Source organism: Rattus norvegicus, chromosome 3 (assembly GCF_036323735.1).
Source record: "Rattus norvegicus strain BN/NHsdMcwi chromosome 3, GRCr8, whole genome shotgun sequence".
Lineage (NCBI taxonomy): Eukaryota > Metazoa > Chordata > Mammalia > Rodentia > Muridae > Rattus > Rattus norvegicus.
This window is the reverse complement of record NC_086021.1, coordinates 45807701-45831776: the sequence shown is the minus strand read 5'-3', so window position 1 is coordinate 45831776 and position 24076 is coordinate 45807701. Positions and strand designations below refer to the sequence as shown.

The following is a 24076-nucleotide window of genomic DNA, read 5'->3' as shown; positions in this document are numbered from 1 at the left end:
AAATGCATTTTTGTAACATAACATATCCCTTCACTGAAGTCAAAGTGACAATGCTGACTCTTTTTTTTTTTTTTTTTGGTTCTTTTTTTCGGAGCTGGGGACCGAACCCAGGGCCTTGCACTTCCTAGGCAAGCGCTCTACCACTGAGCTAAATCCCCAACCCCAGACAATGCTGACTCTTAACAAGAAAAAGGATGCTACTTTACCCATCAATGTAGACTGACTGTGTGGCTCATGCTTCCCCTTTCACCATATCTAGACTTCTTTATATTTAGACTTTGAATAGAGCAAATTCCCAATGGTATGTCCTTTTACAGAAGACGCCACTTTCATGAGTTTTACACTTCAGCTCCAAGATACACCCATGATATTTTTAGACGAGTGCTTTACACAGAAAATATTAAATTCAGATGCTGACAGAAGCCTGATATAGCTGTCTCCTGAGAGGCTCTGCCAGAGCATGACAAATACACAAGTGAATGCTAGCAGCCAAACATTGAACTGAGAATGGGTCCCCAATGGAAGAGTTAGAGAAAGGATTGAAGGAGCTGAAGGGGTTTGCAACCCCCATAAGAACAACAATACCAACCAACTAGAGCTCCCAGGGACTAAACCACCATTCAAAGAGTACACATGGACAGACCTGTGGCTCCAGCTCCCTATGTAGCCTTGTTGGGCACCAGAGGAGAAGTCCTTGGTTCTGCCAAGGCTGGACCTCCCAGTGTAGAGGAATGTCAGGGAGGGGAGGCTGGAAGGGATGAGTGGTTGGGTGAGGAATGGGGGATATCATTTGAAGTGTAAATTAAAAAATTCCAGTAAAAAAATCTTAAGGGGAGAAACATGCAAAGTCATGTAACTAGATTTTTCACCTGATAGAAATTAGGAGCCACTGACAACTCCTTCACAGTGGAAATGGGAGAAGAGAAACAGAGGTGCAAATAAGGGGAAAAAAGGAAGAAAAAAAACAAGAGGATAGGATGAAGGGGGGAAGGACTTATGAGGAAGGATGGAGGAAAAGCAAGGCGAATCACTGAGAAGAAATTACAATAACCCACACATGAAATGTTATCATTAAACTATTTTAGGTTAATCAAAGATTGGTAAAGAATAGGAAACAAATAAACAAAGCCTTAGAATCCCAGGGAAACTAGAATGTTTACTCGACCTGAAAGTTCTGAGCATTTAAATATGAAGGTGAAGCTAAAAGCACAAGTGTACAGACAGAATTCAGTAATTCTTTGTTCTCAGTCTCTGTAGGAAAACAAAATAACAAATGTCCTTTGATGTGTTTGAATCCATCAATTATTCAACCAAATGCCCACAAAACTGCCTGGATGTACTCTGTTACTGCAGCTCAAGTCAAGTCATAAGCTTACTTAAAACATCAGGAAATGTTTCGGTGAATAGTATTTTATTTTATTGAGCAGTTCAAAGGTAAAGTTAATATATCATAACAGTATCATGTCGCAATGTACAAAGATGGGTGACAGGTGGGAATTATAAAATATTAAGCATAATTTTAAGGTTTTAACCAAATAATAGTAAAAATTCATTCAGGATGATGATGATGATGATGATGATGATGATGATGATGATGATGATGATGATGATTGATGATTGATGATAAAATAGTCTCTAAATACTGGAGAAAAAATTTTAATCATTTTTACCCTATGCAATTGTCAGATATTTACATAGACTTCATCACTCTATGTGATTAAAAAAGAGGAGAATCCTTGAGAACAGTGGAGAATGACCCTCTCTTCTGTACCTAACTTTAAGAAATAAGGTGGTGGACGTCTCAAATGCCACCAATGTTTTCTGGATTTTTGTATCACAAATTTAAGAATGAAACTCTTGTGCTGCAGAAAACAAGAATGAGCTTTGGATGAGAGATTAAGCAACAGAATAAAAGAACTCATGTGTAACACAGATAGATGTAGGGAACTGGAAACTAGGATACTACTTGTCCACTGATTTTTTATAGTACCATAGCCACAGCAGATATGACACATAGAGGACAGTGCTTGTTAGTTCTCTTGGCCAGTTTGAGTAGCATCCTCACATACAGTATCCATGTAAGGGCCGAAATAAACCGAAACAAATGTCAAATGAGAGGAAGATAAAGCAGAGAGCAGAGGTCTTTTTGGAATTCCTGGCTGGTGGTCAAAACAGAATCATGGATTCTAGCTTCTGGCCAAGGAGTCAATAAAGACTTGTAGCACTCTTCTCTGCCCTAAATATTCTAAACGGTTTTTAGCTCCTGTGTTCATCATATGGATTTATATTTTCACCTACTTTAAAATTGTGACAAGAATATTGGCAAGTTTTTATTTTTAAAATTTATCTTCTATTAATTGTGAAATTATTAATATATGAAAAATTTTAAAATTCTGTTTCCTTTAACAGTGTCAGTAAGAAGACAAATTTGATTCTGTTAGAAGCCTTATTTTTCTTCCTGTCTTTGGGTTTTTTAATTTTCTTTTTTACCCCCAATTTTACAATAACTATCATTATTAAAATAATAAAACCAAAAGAAATAGAAAAGCTGGTTTTATTTGAGTGTTTTGAAGACATGTGTTTTGAATCATACCATAGGTTACCCCTTTCTTTTGTGATCTTTGTTGTGTGAGTTTTTATTTAAATATTCCTATGATTTGTGCTTTAAAATGGTAGGCAATCTTTTGCTAAGATGTATTTTTTGTATCGTCACATGAATATATCATTTGAATTTTTTGGTTATAACTACCTCATTGACTATCCAAGTCCATTCTGGAGCAGATGAGGGGCTGAGACTAGAAAAGCAATTATGAAAAACAGTTATTGATGCTTTGGTCTAATTCTGTCTTTCCTATTGTCCTACATAAGGCACAGAATCATGTACAGTATTTGATACAGTGAATCACCCCCCTACTATTTCATACCTACTCTCAATGAAAGATTCCTATGCAGTGGACTTGTGGAGAAATTCAAATGTCTATTTTGAGGAGAAGGCAATTCATGTAATGATTACCCTGAAGAAATAGATTGAAGCTTGAGATTTCCACACGTCCTACAAATTTAATTTGTTAAAGTAAAGCCTGGATATCTTCACAAAAATATCAGCACAAATATGATGACTTATCTCTACAGAGATTAATTTTCATTCATAGTTGGATGATTGTGGTGGACCAGCAGGTTTTTGTCAGCACTCTCACACTGAAATTGCCTTTCAATCTCTAGGGGCTATAGGGTCAAAAGTCTGTATCTTACATCCCAATGACTTTAATATGTAGTCAGGTTTGTGGAAACGTTTCCTAGAGCTATTATTGACCCCCTCCCTCTAGGTGCTTCTTATACAAACAGAAAGTGCAGTCAGAAATGATCCAGCCAAAGATGTCCTTGAAATTCCTGTAAAACATCAGTGACTGGAGAATGTCACAGAGGCACATGTCTGTGAAGGACAGAGTTTATTACTCCTGTCAGCTTTCAGTCCATCATGAAAGGAAGTCAGAACAAGAGCTCCAGCAGAACCTAAACGCATGATCTGAGGCAAAAAGAAATCTTGGAGAAGTGCCTTCAGGTTTGCTCAGTTGCTTTCTTAAATAACCCAGGACCACCTGCCCAAGTGTCACTTCCTGTAGTGGACTGTCCTTCCCATTTTGTCCATTTCCCACAGAAAGCCTCATGGAAGCATTATCTCAATTAAGTTTGCTTTTCCTACATGTTATGTTGTATCAAATTCATAACAACAACAACAACAAGGACAACAAAAACCAACAGCAACAAAACACAAAATAGGACATACAGATCTAGAATATTTCTCAAATTTTTCATTTTCTCAATGTTCAATTTATTATTATTTTAAAAGTCACTGCATTAGCACCTTGTATTTATCCACGAAATGGAAGTTTGGTTTTTTTTAGAAGTAACATCTTGAAAAGAGGCTCTTTCCATATTTGGTTCAGATGTACTCATTGTGACAGTGTTTTCTGCCAGTGTTGTTTGTCATTGATTTCAAAGTTTTTCTTTTGAGAAGAGCTTAATAGACTGCTTTTCTACTAAGAAGTATTTTTACACAGATTTATTAGTTTTGTGTCTATGGAGCCATGTCTGGAGAACTTCTAGGACTCTGTTTTCTCCTGCCATCAGAAGGTCATGATGCTTGCCCGCCTCCCTGCCTTTCTTCCTTTTCATTTTTTTAGATGAGTCACTGGGTGCAGCCCTCAACTATGTAGTCCCCACGGTTATAGCTCTGGCTGGCCTAGACTCACCATGTAGAGCAGGATGTAGTCAAACTCAAAGAGATTCCCCCACCTTTGCCTCTGAATTGCTGGGATTAAGGGTTTGTGCCACCGTACCTGCTTCCCAAAACCAATATTTTTAGAGGACAGTTTGTCTTTAAAGGGTTCCCAAGTATGGTGCCTTGGTTCACTTTGCAGCAGCTGAACCTCGGTGGCTCCTCAGTCCCGATGTCGTCATTAGTGACACCACCACACCTAACTATAAAAAGAATGCTCTTTCTACCTCACGTTGTCACAGCATGGCCCTCAAATTTTAGCATCCTGTGTACCAGAAAAGTGCTACAGATTCAACTCCCTCTGTCACTCTCATTTTGTGCATGAAAGTTGGTTCAGAATTTGAGCATATCTGAGAGCATTGAGATTAAGGCATGGAGTCACAAGGGTGGTCAGGATATGACTTCTCTTAATTGCCTGGTCAGGCTTCAAGAAGAGATTTGAAGGTGAAAGAGCGTATTTGATGCCCTAAAGAGTTTGGGGCAAGATATAAAGGGTCCCTCAGTAAGTAGAAATTTCGCATCTATGTGACATGCTCAGTTGTGAACAGAGAGTAGTCATTCTGCCTTACCCATTTCACTATTAAGTGGAGGCCATCTTTAGCTTGAAGGTACATTTTCATGTTGCTACTTCTAAATTAAATTTTGAAAATATAAAATAATTTAGAAAAATGTTTTTACCTATTGTTGATTAAGTTTTTGAACTTAGGCATTCCTCTTGACTTCTCCCTCACTAGAAGATAAATGTAGTTCAAAAATTATAAAGTTTTCAAACAAACTACCAGCATACTATACACATTTATAGAAAATAACATTTTATAAACATGCTAATGCAAGAACTGAATATATCTGGGTATTCCACAAGACAGTGATAAAACTATATTAGTAAAATATGAAAGAGAGTGTATGGAACATTGAACATTTCTAACACAGACATTTCAAATGTCATCCTATTACAAAAGTTATTTAACATAATATTGATTAATGATCAGTTTTCAAAATATTTGTACATGAAAGACTGCAAATGAATCATATGCCTTTCTTCTGTTCACATAAAAATGTTATTTATGCTATTAAATTGTGATGAAAAGTCTATAATTATTATTTTGGCGGTATCTATTTTAATTTTCTCCTACACTGGAATATAATAGTTTTATGAAGTTTCTTCATGGATATATGTATCTTTATTTGGTACATTATAAATTTCTCAGATGGATAGTCAGATAGATGAATAAATGCAAGAATAGATGAATATTGATCTAGTTTATTAATTTCATTCAACATTTTTATGTATTCTTATTACATTTTTCTATCTTAAGGATAACTTTGAAAAACTGATTTTTTTTCTGAAATGTATTCACTTTTCTATAAAAAGAACAAACATAACCTGAACTGAAGAGATGGGTTAGAGATGGCTTACGATCACTTTCTGCCTAAACATGAAAATCTGAGATAGTATCCCAGTACTGCTGGCCACACAAACCTGTAATCCCAGAGGTATGGAGGGGGGAGACTGGAAAATCACTTGGACTTGCCTGCCACCTTCCTAGCTTCAGCATCAGTGAGAACCCTTTCTCAAATGAATAAAGCATACCATGCAAATATTGTCTGGTTCCCTTCACACACACACAAAACATAACTCATTGCTCTCATGAGGACTGAACAGGGAATACACGTATTTCTAACATCCAATCTAGTGTTTAGGGAAATTGTTTTGCTAGTTAACTGCACTACTAGTTCATTTGTTCTCTGATTCTATTAGTAGGTTAATATCAGTGCTAATCGTATTGTCTAAGTCACTTTAAAATAACCTCTTCAAGTCCTTGCTAACTACAGTGTTTGTGCTTAAAGAAGTGGTATATGCTTTACCACTGGGCTTAGGAGGAGAGATGGATAGCTGTCCACATAGTATGGTCTACATATTAACTTCTAAACCGCCAGGGACTCAAAAGAGACTTTCTATCAAGAAATGTAACAAACAAATAAATGAATCAGTCTGTTGTGGGCCTAAGTTTGCACAGTAATGATCAATGGCCTAAGTTCAACCCCCCTTTTCAGCATTGCTCCAAAATATATTTACAGAAAAAGAGACTTCAGAGTGATTGAGTTGATGGTTTTCTATGAATGCTTTAGTGGCAATATGTGTCTATCATTTTATATGTCAATTGTAACAGATTGGGTACAATGTAGGTTTGAAGCTCTCACTAATGTAGTCTTCCTATTGTAATGAAACCCTATAAACAAGGGCAAGCACCGTGTTCTACAAATGTACACTTGTTGTTATATACAAGCCATTATATCTGATGAGTGTCATCATGACTGCTCTGCTGTGGATGGACCCTTGAGAACACCACCAGTTGACTATCTCTTTATAAGATTTTACTATTTTTAAGTGTGTGTGTGTGTGTGTGTGTGTGTGTGTGTGTGTGTGTATGTATGTGTGTACATGTATCTGCATGCTGTAGATGTAAATGTAGGCTATGGGGAGCCCAGAGCCACGGGCTCACTATGCAGCTGGAGTTGCAGGCAGGCGTGAGCGACCTAACATGATCCTGGGACCAAACTCAGGTCCTTCTAAGAATATTCTGTGCTCTTAACCACTGAGCCATCTCTCTAGCTCCCACAGAAACATTTTTTTGAGTTTAAATTGATATATTATTTTAGAACATATTGTAACTACCGTTAAACATATCTGATACATGCTATGAGACACCGAGATAAGCTAACATCTAGCAACAAACAGATCTAAGACATAATAGATTACCTTCATAAGTCATGTCAATGTACTCACAGATTTGCTGAAAAGAGATATAAATTAATCATGGCTACATTCAAATATTTTAAAGCAAATCCTTTTATATAAATTTGTCACTTTATTTTACTTTATAAAATCAAAAGAGATTTAAAGTCATTAAAGATCTTAGTCGTACCCTCCTGCTTATTAATAACTATCTGTTGCCCTCACTAACGTTCCGTTATATTACACAATATTTTCTACATGTATAGAAACATATTTCTTAAAGTGGGAAAACCTATGTCATTCCAACGCATACTCTTTACCACAATAGGACGTGACAAATTTAATTTGTATGAGAAAATTCATCCATGTGTATTTTTTACTGTAATATGAATGTATATGAGCGAATAAACATAGATCTACCACATTTTTATTGAACTTTTAAATCTTTACCGAATCTCCTTCCTTTAATCTTCTCTTGGAATGACTAATATGACTGTATAGCTTGCCAGCTTTATGGTTGAATTGAACATGGACTTGTTTTAATACCAATTACTTTTGCTGCTGGGAGGAGCTGACTCTTTGTGACATGGTCTGAAAAATTTACTTCACTAAAATGTAATTAGTAATAATAATAATAATAATAATAATAATAAATAACAATTTGTAGCAGCAGTAATAGTAGTAGTATTAATAGTAGTAGTAATAGCAGTAGTAAGAGTAGCAGATAAGCAGGCCCCATGATTTCAGTTTCCACATCACAGGTTTTATTGCATCAGTATTCACACATGTGCAAAAATTACCATCAACAGAGCTAAGCTCTGCTTGCAATCATCAGACTGATTCTTGCAGTTTTCACTATTGTCAGAAAATGTATACAGTTTATATATTGTTCTTTTATTCCATCTACTAAAGACCACAAATTCATAAATTTATGTCCCTCAAAACCCCTCCTACATAATTGTCATCCAAGTTTCTTGGGGATTTCGTTTTCCCTAGATGCAGGCAAACACTGTTATTAGCATATCTAAGCAGCTCCCTAGTTTCTGTCCTGCTTATGTTTCCTTTTTGCATTCAGTGTCAGGGCATTTCAAAGTTTTCCTGTGACATTTTTGATGCCCCCTTTTACCTTTGTCCAACTCTCCATTTTCGTTGTGAAAGATAGCATACTACTTTCTAAAAGCCCACATCCCTTTACTGAAAGAAGTAGATTTATTTCTTTTGATTTAATATTGTGAATTCTTTGCAAGTCAAATGTGATTCAAGAATTGGTTCTTGCTATTCCTGCCCTTCTGCTGTATATTGTCCATGAGCTGATTATTGTTCTCCCTGAATCCTATGACTCACATATACTTAGAAATTATTTCAATATGACTTTTCCATATTTTCTGCTACCGTGTCTTTGTTACACTTAGGTCTATTTCCATGGTTACCTTTTGCATTTATTTTCACCCTTTATTATGTAGATATGGTAATCTCTTTAGATCTTTTAATTTAACCAACATTAGTTTTACGTTTATTCTTCATGAATCCATTTCTTGTTCTCAACCCCCTATATTTCTCTTCCCAATTCTCCATGTATCGTTATGCATGACTCCCTCCCACTTGGGGTACATCTGCTTGAAATATTATTCTTCAATATGAAAGAAGAGGGTGTGAATACTGAGGATTAATGGTTTATTCATGAATGCAGGCAAGAAGTGAATTAACTAAAACTAAGGATATATGAAAGTGCCTATGGAAGCTCAACAGAAAGCTAATTTTAAAATATAATTCAATACTTCAGTGTACTGGTACATAATTTAACTCACTCTTCAACTTGTAATTCCAAGAATTATTTTTATTTTCAGACATCCTAATTGTTTCTTTTAATGTTTCTCTTTAGTTTCAGTGTATCTATTTATTTTTGTCATAATCATTTAAATATATCAAATTTATGACGTTGTTCCTTTTTGCTTTCTATCTGTAATCTTTACATATATAGTTAATGTTTTAAATATCTGAAGATCGTGTCAGGCTAATCCTATTTTTAGTTAGATCTCCTGAACTTCACTTGCCAAGATTTTTATTACTTTTTCTTTTTTTAAATAAAAGTTATCTTTGTAAATTTGAATTTTGAAAAGATGTAATATTCAGATATTTTTGTGCTGTGGTATCCCTATGTGGCTCTCTCCAGGAATGTGAATAGTGGACACTTTTATACATTTTATTTTTAAAAGCCTTAGATTAACTTTTACATTATTTTTTCACATGGACATTTCCCCAACTTGTAAAGTAAATTTTGAAATAAAAGAGATGTCTATTGGCTTTTAAGAGAGACCAAACGTTTTCACTCACAATTTAGGATTCTGAGACCTGCTTTAAGCTAGGATTTCAATTGATCATGAGGCTAAGGTTTAGACTTGTATCATGCTAGAATCATAATCTTAAGTGGTACTACAGTACTGTATCCTTCTCTATATTGACATTAATATTCCAACTTCTCCATATTTAGGCAAAATATATGTTTATATATGCAAGCACCAAGCAAATGCATATTTCAGTCATTTTTGAATACCATTTTCATTAATCTTCAACTTTTTACACTTTTGCCAACAGATTAAAAAATTTACTATTTGTTTCTTTTGTGGCTATTCTATTGCTAGAACAATTTTCTGTTGATCGTAAACTTTTGTTAGTGTTGTTCTTTACACACTCCCATGCATTCTTTTGTTCCTTCTAGGGCTGTGCCATCTAAACACAGAATTTCCAAAACATCTCCCAAACCTATTCTAAGATATTTGTGAAAAGAATCCTTTTGAGATTCTTTCTGTTTTTCCAAGCTTGGAGATCTGAGTTTTGTATGATCTAGAACATTCCAATGCTCCCCTCTCCCACTGATCTGCTATAACATGACTATTTCAATCACATTATCCTTATGTCATTTGTTTCTAGAAGCAAGTTAAAACCACCTAAAGTGATTTTGGATGTTTCTGTGTTTTGAGAAAACACAGATGGCCGTTGCCTTTTGATAGGTACACTCTGGCAAATGTACTATGACTTGAAAATCCTTTAACCCAGAAGCACATATAATATGCTTGGCCTACAGATCAACCACAGTGTAGAGTACAACACCTGAAATGTACTCAGGGCTCCTGTCAGCCTACAGCTGAACAAAATCATCTGAAGCTAACTTTCTAATGAACTGCTGCATATCTCATATGACTTCTTACATACTTGTACCTAAAAAGCCCTCTGGCAGCCCAAGGGCAGTGTCTGCTGCCGTTTCCCCTTCTGACTGTCACTGCCCAGCAATGTTTGGACTGAAAGTGAATGCTTCTGAACCCTGCATAACACTGAACAGTTTCAGTTAGAGGTATATTGACACAGCCTATTTGCTAGCATTTATTGGATATTTTTGAAGTTTGTGTTTAATAACATTCCAAGCATTTTTCCAACAACTAAATAGTGAGTATGATCAGGTTGTTTGCTGTGCCTAGGGTATTCATACATTCATTCATTCATTCATTCATTCATTCTCTACAATGTATTTCTAAAACCTACAGTCTATGTGTAATAAAATTCTAAATGAAGATCTTAAATAAGTAGCCTTTGCAATATTTTTAATTTACTGTATATAGGAATAAACTTGGGTCCAAGATTTAAATAACTATACTAGGTATTGCATTAATTATTCCTAAGGCCAGGATCCCTCCCTATCCAGGGTTATTGCTCTACAAAGTTTATTGTCTCAAAGTATTACATCTATGCCCCATCTAATGTTCCTCTACCAACAAATGTAAAAAAAGGAAAGTAAATAAAAAAAGTTAAATGTAGAAAAGTTGTAAGAAGCATACAATCTATACTACACTTAGACTTATAATGTATTTATAGCATTGGATGTTTTAAAATCTGACCTATGGAATATACCAAATTAAAAGTGTTTTTGCTACACTTACTCCAAATATATGTACACGTATACAACTTTAATATGCATCTACTGCATATCTACTAGAAAGCTGACATTCACTTACATATTAACTATTCTGATTTCACTTAAATAATTTATTGAATCTACATTAAACAGTACCAAGTAGCAAAATTTGTATAAATAAAAGACATTCTATGTCTTTGAAGGAAAAATTCACCCATGTAACAGAATTCCTCTACATCACTAAACCATTTTATAGACATGATAAATATACAGTTAACCACCGTGATCTAATGAGAAGGACTACTGAGATAACAAGAAAAATGTCAAAGTGAAATAAAAGCCATTAAAATAAGCAATCTGTTCTATGAGAGTCCAAATCCTTGAGAGACACAGATAGTAGCAATATCTGAACAGTCTCTCCCAGTGCATGCAGTACAGCACGAGCAACTTTTAAAAGCATCATTTCCTTTCCATATCAACAATGAATTTTAGACAGAATAGCTGGCATGAATCAGATTTCAAATGAAAAACAGAATGAGGAATGCAACCTTTGATCTTTCTCAAATCTTTCCCTGCTGTAGTATCATTAAATGTTCTTGGTAATGATCATGGCAGTATATGAAAAACTAAAGTGTTCTGATTGCCAGTCATAGTAATTCTGACTTTCCTCTGCCTCTTGCTGCATTTGTGAAGTGTCTTTCGTTGAGTAGTATAATTTATTTCTCATTAGGATGTAGAAATAACAATTTCAGGCCTGAAGTTGCCACATATTAAGGTAAAAGTAAAGGCAGAGTTATTGTAATCTCCTTAAGGCATCTTTTCTAAACCCGGATTCCTAAGATGTTATTACCTCATCATCTAATTTCCTATGAATATCGGTATACTCCCACACATTTGGACAAAAATGTCAAGTCCATTACATAGGTTATTACCTACATGACTTTCAGATCTCAGTGAAAATTACTTAGCTAGAGTCTTTGAAATGGAAAGAAGGAAGGCAATATTTAGGTAAGAGTCAGGAAAAATAATGTACTTGAAAGTGATGTATTTGGGAACCATTCTCCTAAGTGGTACATGCTAGGCAAATAGAGATACTAGGAAAGAGAAATATTATAGTCATTTATATAATGCCATTCATATAACATTATAATAAATTTTAAGGAGACAAATTGAGCAAACTATCAGAAGCAATAAAAAAGTAACAGGCCATTGATCCATTTTACATGTTTTATGTAGTTGAAGTAATCACCAAGGTAAAATATAGTTTTCTTTTCCCCAGTATAATTGTGACAGGAAAACATGTGATTTGCTTTCATTCGTCATTTTTTTTATTTTGTAGAATTAACCTGTAAATATTTCTAAGTATTCTGTTGAAAGATTTTAAAGCCAAAGTATATTTATGTGAAGTCAAGAAACCATGATTACGTAGCTATTTGTCAAAAATAAAAATCCATGATGGTATTTTAATAGAATACAAGAAAAAACTGAGTATTTTGATACTAATTTTTAATTGTTAAATGAGCACTAATGTAAAACAGGAGAAATATTAGCAATAAGAGGCTCTAGCTATTATTTATCTTTTAGTGTAAGGCGTGCAATGTAAGTAGGCACCATTGCTGCCTATATTGGGCACCAGCAGTGCAATAGTAAGAAATCAGAGATATGTGTCTTTTTGTCCAGGGGCCAGTGAAAGACCTGTATTTCATGTATTCCTCCTAATATGCACTGGGCACTTGACGCTACAATAAAACATAAGTTCAAATAATTTTAACATTTAATCTGGTAGTGATTTCACTTATCTGATGCTAGCCACTACTTTCTGCAGAGAAATGACCTCAGGATTTTCTTAGGTGTCAGAACTACACCGAAGCCTTTTTAGTAGGCTTCACGATGCTCTTGGAAGTCAGGGAGGCACATTTATTATAGTTAATTCTTTTGCAAACATAAAAATGCATGGCAGTATTTTAACAGAACAGACCTAGAGTATTTAGATACTCATTTCAAATGTTAAATTCATATTAATATAAGGGTGGAAGAAGGAAACAGTGACTGCAGTAATCACATTCAGGAGGCTGGAGAGAGGAATCATGGTTGTGAGGACATCATAAAACAGAAGTGTTTGTGTTAAACTCTATGTGAGCAGAAGGTATATGGATATTCTAAAACCCTGAAGACTGATTTGATTTTAAATTTATTTAGTTATTTCTCAGTTCTTAAGGAAGCATCTTCTTGCCTATTCTTGTTTGGCCTTGATTTCATGGTTTTTACACCATCACATTCCAAGTACTGGGGTTGCTGGTCTACCTCAGCAGGTCTGGCTCCCACAGTTAGCATGAATTCACATTTGGCTCCGTCTATTTCACTGTTGAAATTTGTCTCCTTTTCACTATATTACTTGAATTATGTTTATGTCCCAATGTCTCTGGTTTTATGACAAGCATATCTATCATTCTCTGTCCCCTCTCTCTTTTGCTTTTTCTCCCTTACCCTCCCTCTCTCTGTGTATATTTATTTCTATGCCTTTGTCTCTCTGTCTGTCTCTGTCTCTCTGTCTGTCTCTGTCTCTACCTCTCCCTACCTGTCCTCTTCATATCTCCCTCCCTGCCCTCCCACTAGCCTCATGAGCATGCACATGTGGACATGTAAATATGTGGGTACTTTTGTGTTTATAAATGTTCAGTGTGTGTATGTGTACATATATATGTGTGTGTGCATGTAAAATTTATTATTTAATATAATTAAAAATATTTACTTTATATTTATTATTAAATATTTTTAATTTATCATTGAAATTAAATTAATTGCATTTAAATTTAAATTTAATTAATGAAACATAAACACTTCAAGCCTGCTGAGGGTTAGCTGGTGTATTTTAGAAAACCAGCAAAGGTTAGCTGGTGGAGTTCAGAAGTTAAGAGATTGCTGGAAAGAACCCAGATGTCCTTCAACAGAGGAATGGATACAGAAAATGTGGTACATCTACACAATGGAGTACTACTCAGCTACCAAAAACAATGACTTCATGAAATTTATAGGCAAATGATGGAACTAGAAAGTATCATCCTGAGTGAGGTAACCCAATCACAAAAAACAAACAAACAAACAAAAAAAAAACAAAAAACACACATTCTGTGTACTCACTGAAAGGTGACTATTAGCCCAAAAGCTCAAATTGCCCATAATACAATCCACAGACCACATGAAGCTCAAGAAAAAGGACAAGCAAACTGAGGATGCTTCAGTTTTTCTTAAAAGGTGGAATAAAAATATTCATAGGAGAAGATATGGAGACAAAGTTTGGAGCAGAGACTGAAGGAATGGCCATTCAGAACCTACCCCACCTGGGTACATATACGTATAGCCACAAATCCAGACAATATTGCTGATGCCAAGAAGTGCGTGCTGACAGGAGCCTGATAGAGATGTCTCCTGAGAGACTCTGTCAAAGCATGACAAATACAGAGGTAAATGCTAGCAGCAAACCATTGAACTGAGAACGGGGTCCCTATGGGAGGAGTTAAAGAAAGGATTAAAAGATCGATCCATGTTTATCACCCTGTACAAAACTTAAGTCCAAGTGGATTAAGGACCTCCACATCAAACCAGATACACTCAAACTAATAGAAGAAAAAGTGGGGAAGCATCTTGAACACATGGGCACTGGAGAAAATTTCCTGAAGAAAACACCAATGACTTATGCTCTAAGATCAAAAATCGACAAATGGGATCTCATAAAACTGCAAAGCTTCTGTAAGGCAAAGGACACTGTGGGTAGGACAAAACGGCAATCAACAGATTGGGAAAAGATCTTTACCAATCCTAAAAGAGATAGAGGGCTTATATCCAAAATATACAAAGAACTCAAGAAGTTAGACCGCAGGGAGACAAATAACCCTATTAAAAATGGGGTTCAGAACTAAACAAAGAATTCACAGCTAAGGAATGCCAAATGGCTGAGAAACACCTAAAGAAATGTTCAACATCTTTAGTCATAAGGGAAATGCAAATCAAAACAACCCTGAGATTTCACCTCACACCAGTGAGAGTGGCTAAGATCAAAAACTCAGGTGACAGCAGATGCTGGCGAGGATGCGGAGAAAGAGGAGCACTCCTCCATTGTTGGTGGGATTGCAGACTGGTACAACCATTCTGGAAATCAGTCTGGAGGTTCCTCAGAAAATTGGACATTGAACTACCTGAGGACCCAGCTCTACCTCTCTTGGGCATATACATATAACAAAGACACATGCTCCACTATGTTCATAGCAGCCTTATAATATAATTTATAATTTAATATTATAATTTATAATAGCCAGAAGCTGGAAAGAACCCAGATGCCCTTCAACAGAGGAATGGATACAGAAAAGGTGGTATATCTACACAATGGAATATTGCTCAGCTATAAAAAACAATGACTTTATGAAATTCGTAGGCAAATAGATGGAACTGGAAAATAACATCCTGAGTGAGCTAACCCAATCACAGAAAAACACACATGGTATGCACTCATTCATAAGTGGCTATTAGCTCAAATGCTTGAATTACCCTAGATGCATAGAACACATGAAACTCAAGAAGGATGACCAAAATGCGAATGCTTCACTCCTTCTTTAAAAGGGGAACAATAATACCCTTGGGAGGGAATAGGGAGGCAAAGTTTAGAACACAGACAGAAGGAACACTGATTCAGAGACTGCCCCGCGTGTGGCCCATACATATACAGCCACCAAACTAGATAAGATGGATGAAGCAAAGAAGTGTAGGCTGACAGGAACCAGATGTAGCTCTCTCCTGAGAGAGACAGCCAGAATACAGCAAATACATAGGCGAATGCCATCATTAAACCACTGAAATGAGAACGGGACCCCCGTTGAAGGAATCAGAGAAAGAACTGGAAGAGCTTGAAGGGGCTTGAGACCCCATATGAACAACAATGCCTACCAACCAGAGCCTCCAGGGACAAAGCCACTACCTAAAGATTATACATGAACTGACCCTGGGCTCCAACCTCAGAGGTAGTAGTGAATAGCCTAGTAAGGGCACCAATGGAAGGGGAAGCCCTTGGTACTGCCAAGAGTGAACCCCCAGTGAACGTGATTGTTGGGGGGAGGGTGGTAATGGGGGGAGGATGGAGTGGGGAACACCCATAGAGAAAGGGATGGGGAGGGGTTAGGGGGATGTTGGCCCTGAAACTAGAAAAGGGAATAACAATCAAAATGTAAATAAGAAATACCTAAGTTAATAAAGATGAAAAAAAATACTGAAGGGATTTGCAATCCCATAAGAACAACAATACCAACCAATCAGAGCTCCCAGGGACTAAACCACCATCCTAAGAGTACACAAGGACAGACCCATGACTCCAGCTGCATATGTAGATGGCCTTGTTGGGCACCAATGGGAGAAGAAGACTTTGGTTCTGCCAAGATTGGAGCTCCCACTGTAGGGGAATGTCAGGTCAGGAAGGTGGAAAGGGGTAGGTGGTTGGAGAGGAGGAACACCTTCATAGAAGAAGGCTGAGAGGGAATGGGATAGAGGGTTTATGAACTGGAATCTGAGAAAGGGAATAACATTTGAAATGTAAATTTAAAGTATCCAATAAAATATGTAAAAAACATAAAAATTTTAAAAACTTAATTTATTTAAATAAATATTAAATAAAATGCATATTGTTAAATAATTAAACAAATTGATTATTTGATACACTATTTAAATAAATTTATTATGACATTTATAAATAAAATGTATTTATAGAATGAATTAATTATTCAAAACCTTAATTATAAACTTAATCGTAACACTTATCCATACTCTTTTACCCTACCCTACCATTAACCCAACTTCTATCCCTACTCCAATTCCTATCGCTACCCTAACATCAACAACAACACCTACCCCTTATAATTTATATATATATATATATACATATATATGTATATATACATATATATTCACACATTATATATCACACACATATACATACACACACACACACACACACATATATGTATAGAGAGAGAGAGAGAAATTGGGGTATTTAACAACTAGATTAGGGCTACTGTTTAATGAGACCCTCCAGTGTGGCCCAGGAAGTCTGTTACCTTAGTCTTAGTGCTAGGATGACAAGCATTTCTAAATTCTCAGCTTTCCACATGTGGACCTCAAATCCTGTCTCTGTCCTAGACAATGCTGGAGTTATAAATCTGGACAAAAAAATTGGGAACCAAATATTAAAATAGTGTAAATACTTCAAAATTCGTGTCTGGTCAAAATAGAAATATAAATTTGTTTACACATGAGGCAATTTATATTATAAAGAAAAGAAAATATCAATTTGCAGAGATTACAGATGAAAATTAAATATGACGTGGAAAAATACTAATATGTTAGACACAGGAATAACCATATGGCTTTAAGAGAATTCCAATGTTGGAGGATATTGGAGATCATGGGCCCGTGGGCCTTTTCTGAACCATCAGTTCGTTAATGCCAACTGGGTACTATCTGTTTTTCCCATCCTTTAAAGTTGATAGATATGGTAGGTCTCTGTGTGTTTTTATACTTTTTTCAAATTAACTAGTGTTAAAAATTCCAAATTGAAAACTACAAATAAGTTGGGAAGTAGCTTATAGAAATGTAACTATTAGTTAGATTAAAAAAGCAGCATTTTGGTCACCCGAAGTGTAGTATGCCCAAGAAGAACTGGCTTTAGATGTTTCATAAGAAGTCCACAGAATGTATGTGATAACATTGGTGGTTCTTTTTCTGTAAAGTATTCTAAGATTCTAAGTAAGCTCTTCTTAAGAGAAGATGTTGACTATGACTCTATGTTTTCTTGAATGAAAAGGCCTAATTCTGAGAAATCCACACATCTTTAGGTGAACCATTTCTGTTGTCTATTAATAAACATAATACTATTTTTCCTGCAAAACTCTCAGTATTGAAAGTTTGCTGACCTGCTCAGCACATTACTTTTTTCTCTGATTATTTTTAAGTTTTTTTAATATTCAAAATTATCAGTTTTTATTATATGAGTACTGGCTTCTGGATTTATTAGATTGTTAAAATGGCTAATTGGATTTACAATGTCAATTACTTGTCTTTTATCATATTGTTGTTATGTAAGGGATAGAAAAGAGGTCTTTTTATTCAATTGGTTTAATTGACTTTAATTGATTTAGTCTCATTTTTAAAATCTCATTATTTTTTCTCGGTTTTTGCTCACTTCTTTTGATTTGAATTCGCGGTGTCAAAATCTTTGTAAATATATGGTAGCAACTAAACTGACTTTATTAGTAAATTAATTAATTTCTTTTTACAACGTGGCCTCCCTCAGAGGTTAGTGTTACCCTTGATAATCATGTTTGGCTCTCTGAATTTAGAAAAGTGCTACAGTGCAGACACACAGAAGCAACTTTTAGTAGTAACCCTGCTTTCTATCATTCACAGAATGATATTTCAGAACATATGATGGGTTTTAATATATGCCATCCAACAGTTCTCCTGGGTTTATGGTGGCTAGATTTCTGCATTTCAGACAAGTGAGGTTCAGATATTAAGAAGTTCTCCTTAATATCCTTAGGAAGTTATAATCACGATATTGATTTATCTCCTGTCTCCTATGCCTTTTTAGAGGATTAGAGTTCTGGTCACACTGGTGAATGGGATATAATACAAATCAAGCTCAATCCATGATATGTTTCTCATATTCCCTTTTACATCTTTCACAGAATTTCCAACCTGTGAACCACTGACTCAGTTCCTATGCAAGAGTGGGAGATGTATCAGCAACAAATGGCACTGTGACACTGGCAAGTATCAAGTGCTCCCTGCACAGCAGTGAACAGGTTGGGGCCCAGCTGTCTGGGCTGCCTGGCCTCCTTCAAAGGGAATTGCAAACAAACTTGCACTGCCAAGCAAAGTGGCTCAGAAAGGAAGTGAGTGGGAAGTTGGCATGTTATTGGGGATCAGCATTAAGGATACTGGAGCATGATATTTGTCTCATGGGATTCTGACAGAGCTTCATTTTCAGATATCTACGTCCGAAGATGAATAGAGGAATTAAGGGAACTACCTGCACAATTCAGTTTCCCAAAGCATTTACGTAACATTGGCAATTTATGAATCATTATGGAATTTTCCCGATGATCTTAGCTCTTGTCAACTTGTGTTTAAACACAAGTATTTTTCTTCTGGCAGTTAATTATATCACTATGCCTTCTCATTCTAAATGCAGGTCAAAAATTATATATTATTTAATGTTGTTTAGCTCACTGTCTTCTCGTATTTCCGTCCTTTCCTTCTTGCTATTGCCGATACTGAGCATAAATCATTTTTAATGTGAACATACAGTTTCTATGTATGTATCTAGACATGTAGGTAGCAGGGGAGGAAAGGACTATAAATCATCATGTCAGAGCATAGAGACAAAGCCCCTGTGTGGAAGACACAGCTATAAACTTTGAGGCACAGAAATAGTAGCTTTGAGTAAGAATTTCAGCACAATTCCATTGCGCTATATTATTTAACCCTCCCGTAGACACCACCATCTGCTTGTGGCAGTCAGTTAGTTGATGGCTACTTACCTCTAAAGGAATTAGATATTTCACCTGCAAAATCCAACATCGGTGCTTTCTTTCTACTATTTTAGCATTGGCTAATAAAGCAGAAGACATGTAACATCTGAGTAGCATGCCTCTTGTTTGGAAATATTGGTGACGAATTCATCTTTCCTTTTCCAAAATCATGAGCCAGTCCTTCATAGGCTACTACAAATGTAATGAACCATTCTTCCACTTTACATTTCATGCTAGCTTTCAGTATGTCTTTCCAGATGATGACTGTGGGGACCGGAGTGATGAGGTGGGCTGTGTTCACTCTTGCCTTGATGACCAGTTCAGATGTGCGAGCGGCCGGTGTATACCAGGGCACTGGGCCTGTGATGGTGACAATGACTGCGGAGACTTCAGCGATGAGACACACGTCAACTGTACCAGAGAGGGTCAGTAATGTGACACGCCTGTGAACTCTCCCTAGAGTTTGATATGTGTTCAAACTACTTAGAGCTCTTTCTTAAATCAGACACCAATGGCGCATCACATTAAAAATATACACATAGAACAGAAAGAACAAATTAGCCAAGTACTCTGTTATTTATTTTTTCTTTCTTTTTTCCTGGTTTCCTGCTTCCATGGTATCCACTGTCCGTTGTTTCTGTGCCCTTCGCTTTCGAAATTCAGAATATTTTGTTACCATTATACTAAACTTATACGAATTTTAAAGGGTCTCAAAAGGAAACAAAAATTGCACAGAAAGTATGGTTATCCTTTAATATTGTACCAAATCTGCTTCCTTGAGATTTGAGATAAGCATTTTAATAAGTCTATCTCCCCACATTTCCATATCCAGCTGATTGACTATTCTGAATAAAGAAAAAGAAAGCAAAAAGCCCGTGACTGTAGTCCTCAGTATGTCTGTGATAAACCAGACCTTGTCAACAGCATACATCACATTGTAAAACACCATCTACCATCAGGCATGTTAGTAAGTGCCTTAGGCTTTTATTGCTTTGAGGAGACACTGAGGCTAAGACAACTCTTATAAAAGAAAACAACTAATTTGGGCTGGCTTACATTTTCAGAGGTTTACTCCATTACCATCATGGTGGGAAACATGGCAGTGTCCAGCGAGATATGGTGCTGGAGAAGGAGCTGAAAGTTCTACATCTTGATTCATCGGCAGCAGAAGGAGACTGTGCCACACAGGGCATAGATTAAACATAAGAAATCTCAGACCCTGTGTGCTTAGTGACACAACTCCTCCAACAAGTCCACATCTACTTCAATGAGGCCACACTCCCTAATAGTGTCACTCTCTATGGGTGAAGCAGCCAAACACATTACTCTATGGAGACCATTCCTGTTCACACCACCATAGTCAGTTAAAAACAATATTATAGTCACAAAAGTATGTTAGCTCATAAAACAATAATATTGTCATCTTTAACATTTAACAATTTCTACTAAGAGAATTTACTTATTACTTCCATGAATGTTTATTGGGTACTAGGGGGTAACTGAAATGATTGAAAACCCATGGACTCCCTCTAAATAGATGGCATGCACATGGACAAACACGAATGTTCTTTATTTAAAGTGTTGGAATCTGGAGAATCAATCATATTGTGAATGTTTAGTTTTCCAAGGCTTACCTGAACAGATAATCTGTCTTCTCCAAATATTTGACCACTCCCATGATTGCTAGTATCTCAGGGATCTTCTTTCATATGGTGTTCACTCTGTCATTGGAAATAATGGTTAGCTGTATGCTAGGTTTTCAAATGGAAGACCATGGCTTTTGTCAGAATTTGCCCATTGATTCATTTTTATTTGAACTTTAAGACAAGAATCATAGTAATGATTAAAATATGGCTGTTGAATCCCTGATCCCTGAGGCAAGGAAACACAAGAAAATTTACTGCTGGTCTTGACATTATTCATAATTTGGCAGGTGGATGGGTAAACAATAGAAGCTAGAAAGGAAGGAGAAATTTACTAAGGAACTTTTTCATGTGGATATTTGAATTCAATTGTCTTCAAATCAGGAGGATATTGAATTATTCATAAAGCTAATATTAAATATTATCTGTCTCTTATTCTCTAGTATGCAATAACTTCATGTCCTCTCTTCATTTCTTTCTCATGACTCTCTCAATGGATTTGAGAATATAGAAGATGAAAATCTTTGTTATTAAACAGGCATAGAGAAAATTTCTATAAGGTATTTTTATTTTTAAGATAAATATTTGAAGCATTCATCTAGAGGGTGGTTGACACCTCATTACTGCACTGCAGTTCAACTCATCTACCCTCCTCACATATGTCTATTCTGGCTTCTCATAGGGTGTGCATCTGTGACCTGCTGGCAATGCACCATAATATTCTATGAAAGATAAATTGCCCCAAGTTAACTTACTTTCATCTGAGAAATAGGATTCTATCCCTCTTTTCTATGCTTATTTGTTGCAAGTTAAAGAGGACATCATTGCACTTTAAGAACTTTGAAAGGAGCTGTCAGCCCCATAAATACCCCAAATCTCATGTAGACTCTAGAGAGTGCTTCCAGTTGGGTTATCATAGTGCATGCTTGTATTCTACAATTCAGTTTCCCCACATGTTGCTGTCTTGAAGGCCAAATTTTCTGCGTGACCTTCTTATGTGGTACGACAGTAAGGAAATTGTTGAATCTACATTATTCATTGACATGTTTTAAGAAATATATGAGAGAGCTCAACTTATTTTTAGTTTTAGTTTTGAGTTGTAAACTATATAAGGATTCTCTAACTAAACATGCTACATCATGAGGACTGGTCACAGGAAATGAATAAAGATGACATTCTAGGATGGCTTTAGGAAAAGACGATTTTATTTTTCAAAGTATTTTAAGTCATATTCATTAGTTTCATTATTATTTTGATAATACTTTATGATATAGAAGTTATGAAATAATACTGACATATAGTGGGAAAATTATTATACATGAGATACGTGATGCTAGTAGGGATTTATGTAATTAGTCTTATATTTAGTTTCAGAGTAGGAATTTCTGGCTTGAATTTGAAGACTAGGTGTCAAAACTAATTAAAACCCCCAAATAATTTCTTAGCCCTTTACTGTATACTTTCTGCAAGACAGAGCATATGGTGCAGTCACTCTTGACTCAAGTTATTTTCAAATGAGGAAAACAGTACATAATGACATTTCTATACAGAATTTCCATTTCTTAAAACTGCTACTTAATTTATGTTCTCTCTGACATCACATTCAGAAAAGAAATCTATGACCATGGTTGATTTTTCATCAAAATGGATAGGCATTCCTAAGAGAATAGATCACTTCTGGTTTAACAAAAATCCACCCCTTTGTCTCTTAATTTTATGTTTTATTTTCAGTTTTCTCATCTTATAATTTACTATAGTCAAAGAATACAAAGTGAATTCACAAAGCACTACTACTACTACTACTACTACTACTACTACTACTACTACTACTACTACACACACACACACACACACACACACACACACACACACATATATGTATGTATGAGCCAGAGTTGGAGATGGAGACAGAGAAAGAAGCAGAGTGACAAAGAGACAGAGATAGAGACAGGGTGATAGAGAGAGACACAGAAAGACAGACAGACTAAGAGACAATGTAAAATTTGTAGTAGAAAACCATCCTCAGAGGCAAAGGGAAGGAGGGTTCTGGGGAGGAACTCTGGGGGTAACAAGGAAGATGGAATGATTTGGGTCATAGATTAGTTAATTAATTTATTAATTAATTAAAAACAGAAGACTATACACAAGATTTCTACCCTTTGCTTTGGATCCTGTCTCTCAATAATTCAACATTATTTTCTGTTTTGCTCTTATTTCTTCTGTTGTAATCATGACTTTTGTGGGGTTTTTTTTGTTTGTGTGTTGCATTGTCTTAAGTGAATAGTTTTTATTTTTGCTTGTTTTTATTTTACTTTTTAAAAATAACTGGCTGGACTTGACCATTATGGGGAAGTACTTGAGAGACAAACATGGCTGTTTACCTGTTTACTGACAGTTTCTTACAGAAAGTTAGTTTACCTAAGTCTTAATTACTTTCCAATTGATGTGACAAAGTACCATGACCAAGTCAACTTACAGAAGAATTAGTTTACTGGGGGATTAAAGCTTCAGAGGGTGAATCCTTGACCATCATGGCAGGCAGGAGGCAGGTAGTCATACTAGTGAAGCAATAACTGAGAGTTTATATCTACGTCACATACACAAAACAGAGAGAAACAGAGAGGGGAAGAATAGAGAGGAAACTAAATGGGAATGATGTCAGACCTCAAAGCCAATCTACAGTGACATACTTCCTGCCAAAAAGCCACAGCTCCTAATCCTTCCCTAACCATTTCACCAACTGGGGACCACACATTCAAATATATGAATCTATAAGGGCCATTCTCCTTCAAGTTACCACAACAGGTAAAGATTCTGTCAAAGTCATATCAATTTATCTTATAAGTATTCAGATCTGTAGGTGAAATAGTAAAATAAGAACCCGGGACTCTCTATACGCATAAACATAAAAGCATAAGGTAATTCTATCTC

General features: G+C 35.8%; 1 protein-coding gene across 6 annotated transcripts in view; it reads left to right on the top strand.

The window, feature by feature from the left end:
* Lrp1b (LDL receptor related protein 1B) overlaps positions 1-24076 on the top strand; it is a 2121147-nt gene that overhangs the window by 1293371 nt on the left and 803700 nt on the right. For all 6 annotated transcript variants that reach the window (XR_010064783.1, XM_063284873.1, XM_063284870.1 and 3 more), the window contains 2 exons: positions 18657-18737; positions 19760-19927. Coding sequence is in view for 5 of the 6 variants with exons in the window: in XM_063284873.1 (XP_063140943.1) it covers positions 18657-18737; positions 19760-19927 (249 nt within the window). In the remaining variant the exon portion in view is untranslated. The remainder of the gene's footprint in view (positions 1-18656; positions 18738-19759; positions 19928-24076) is intronic.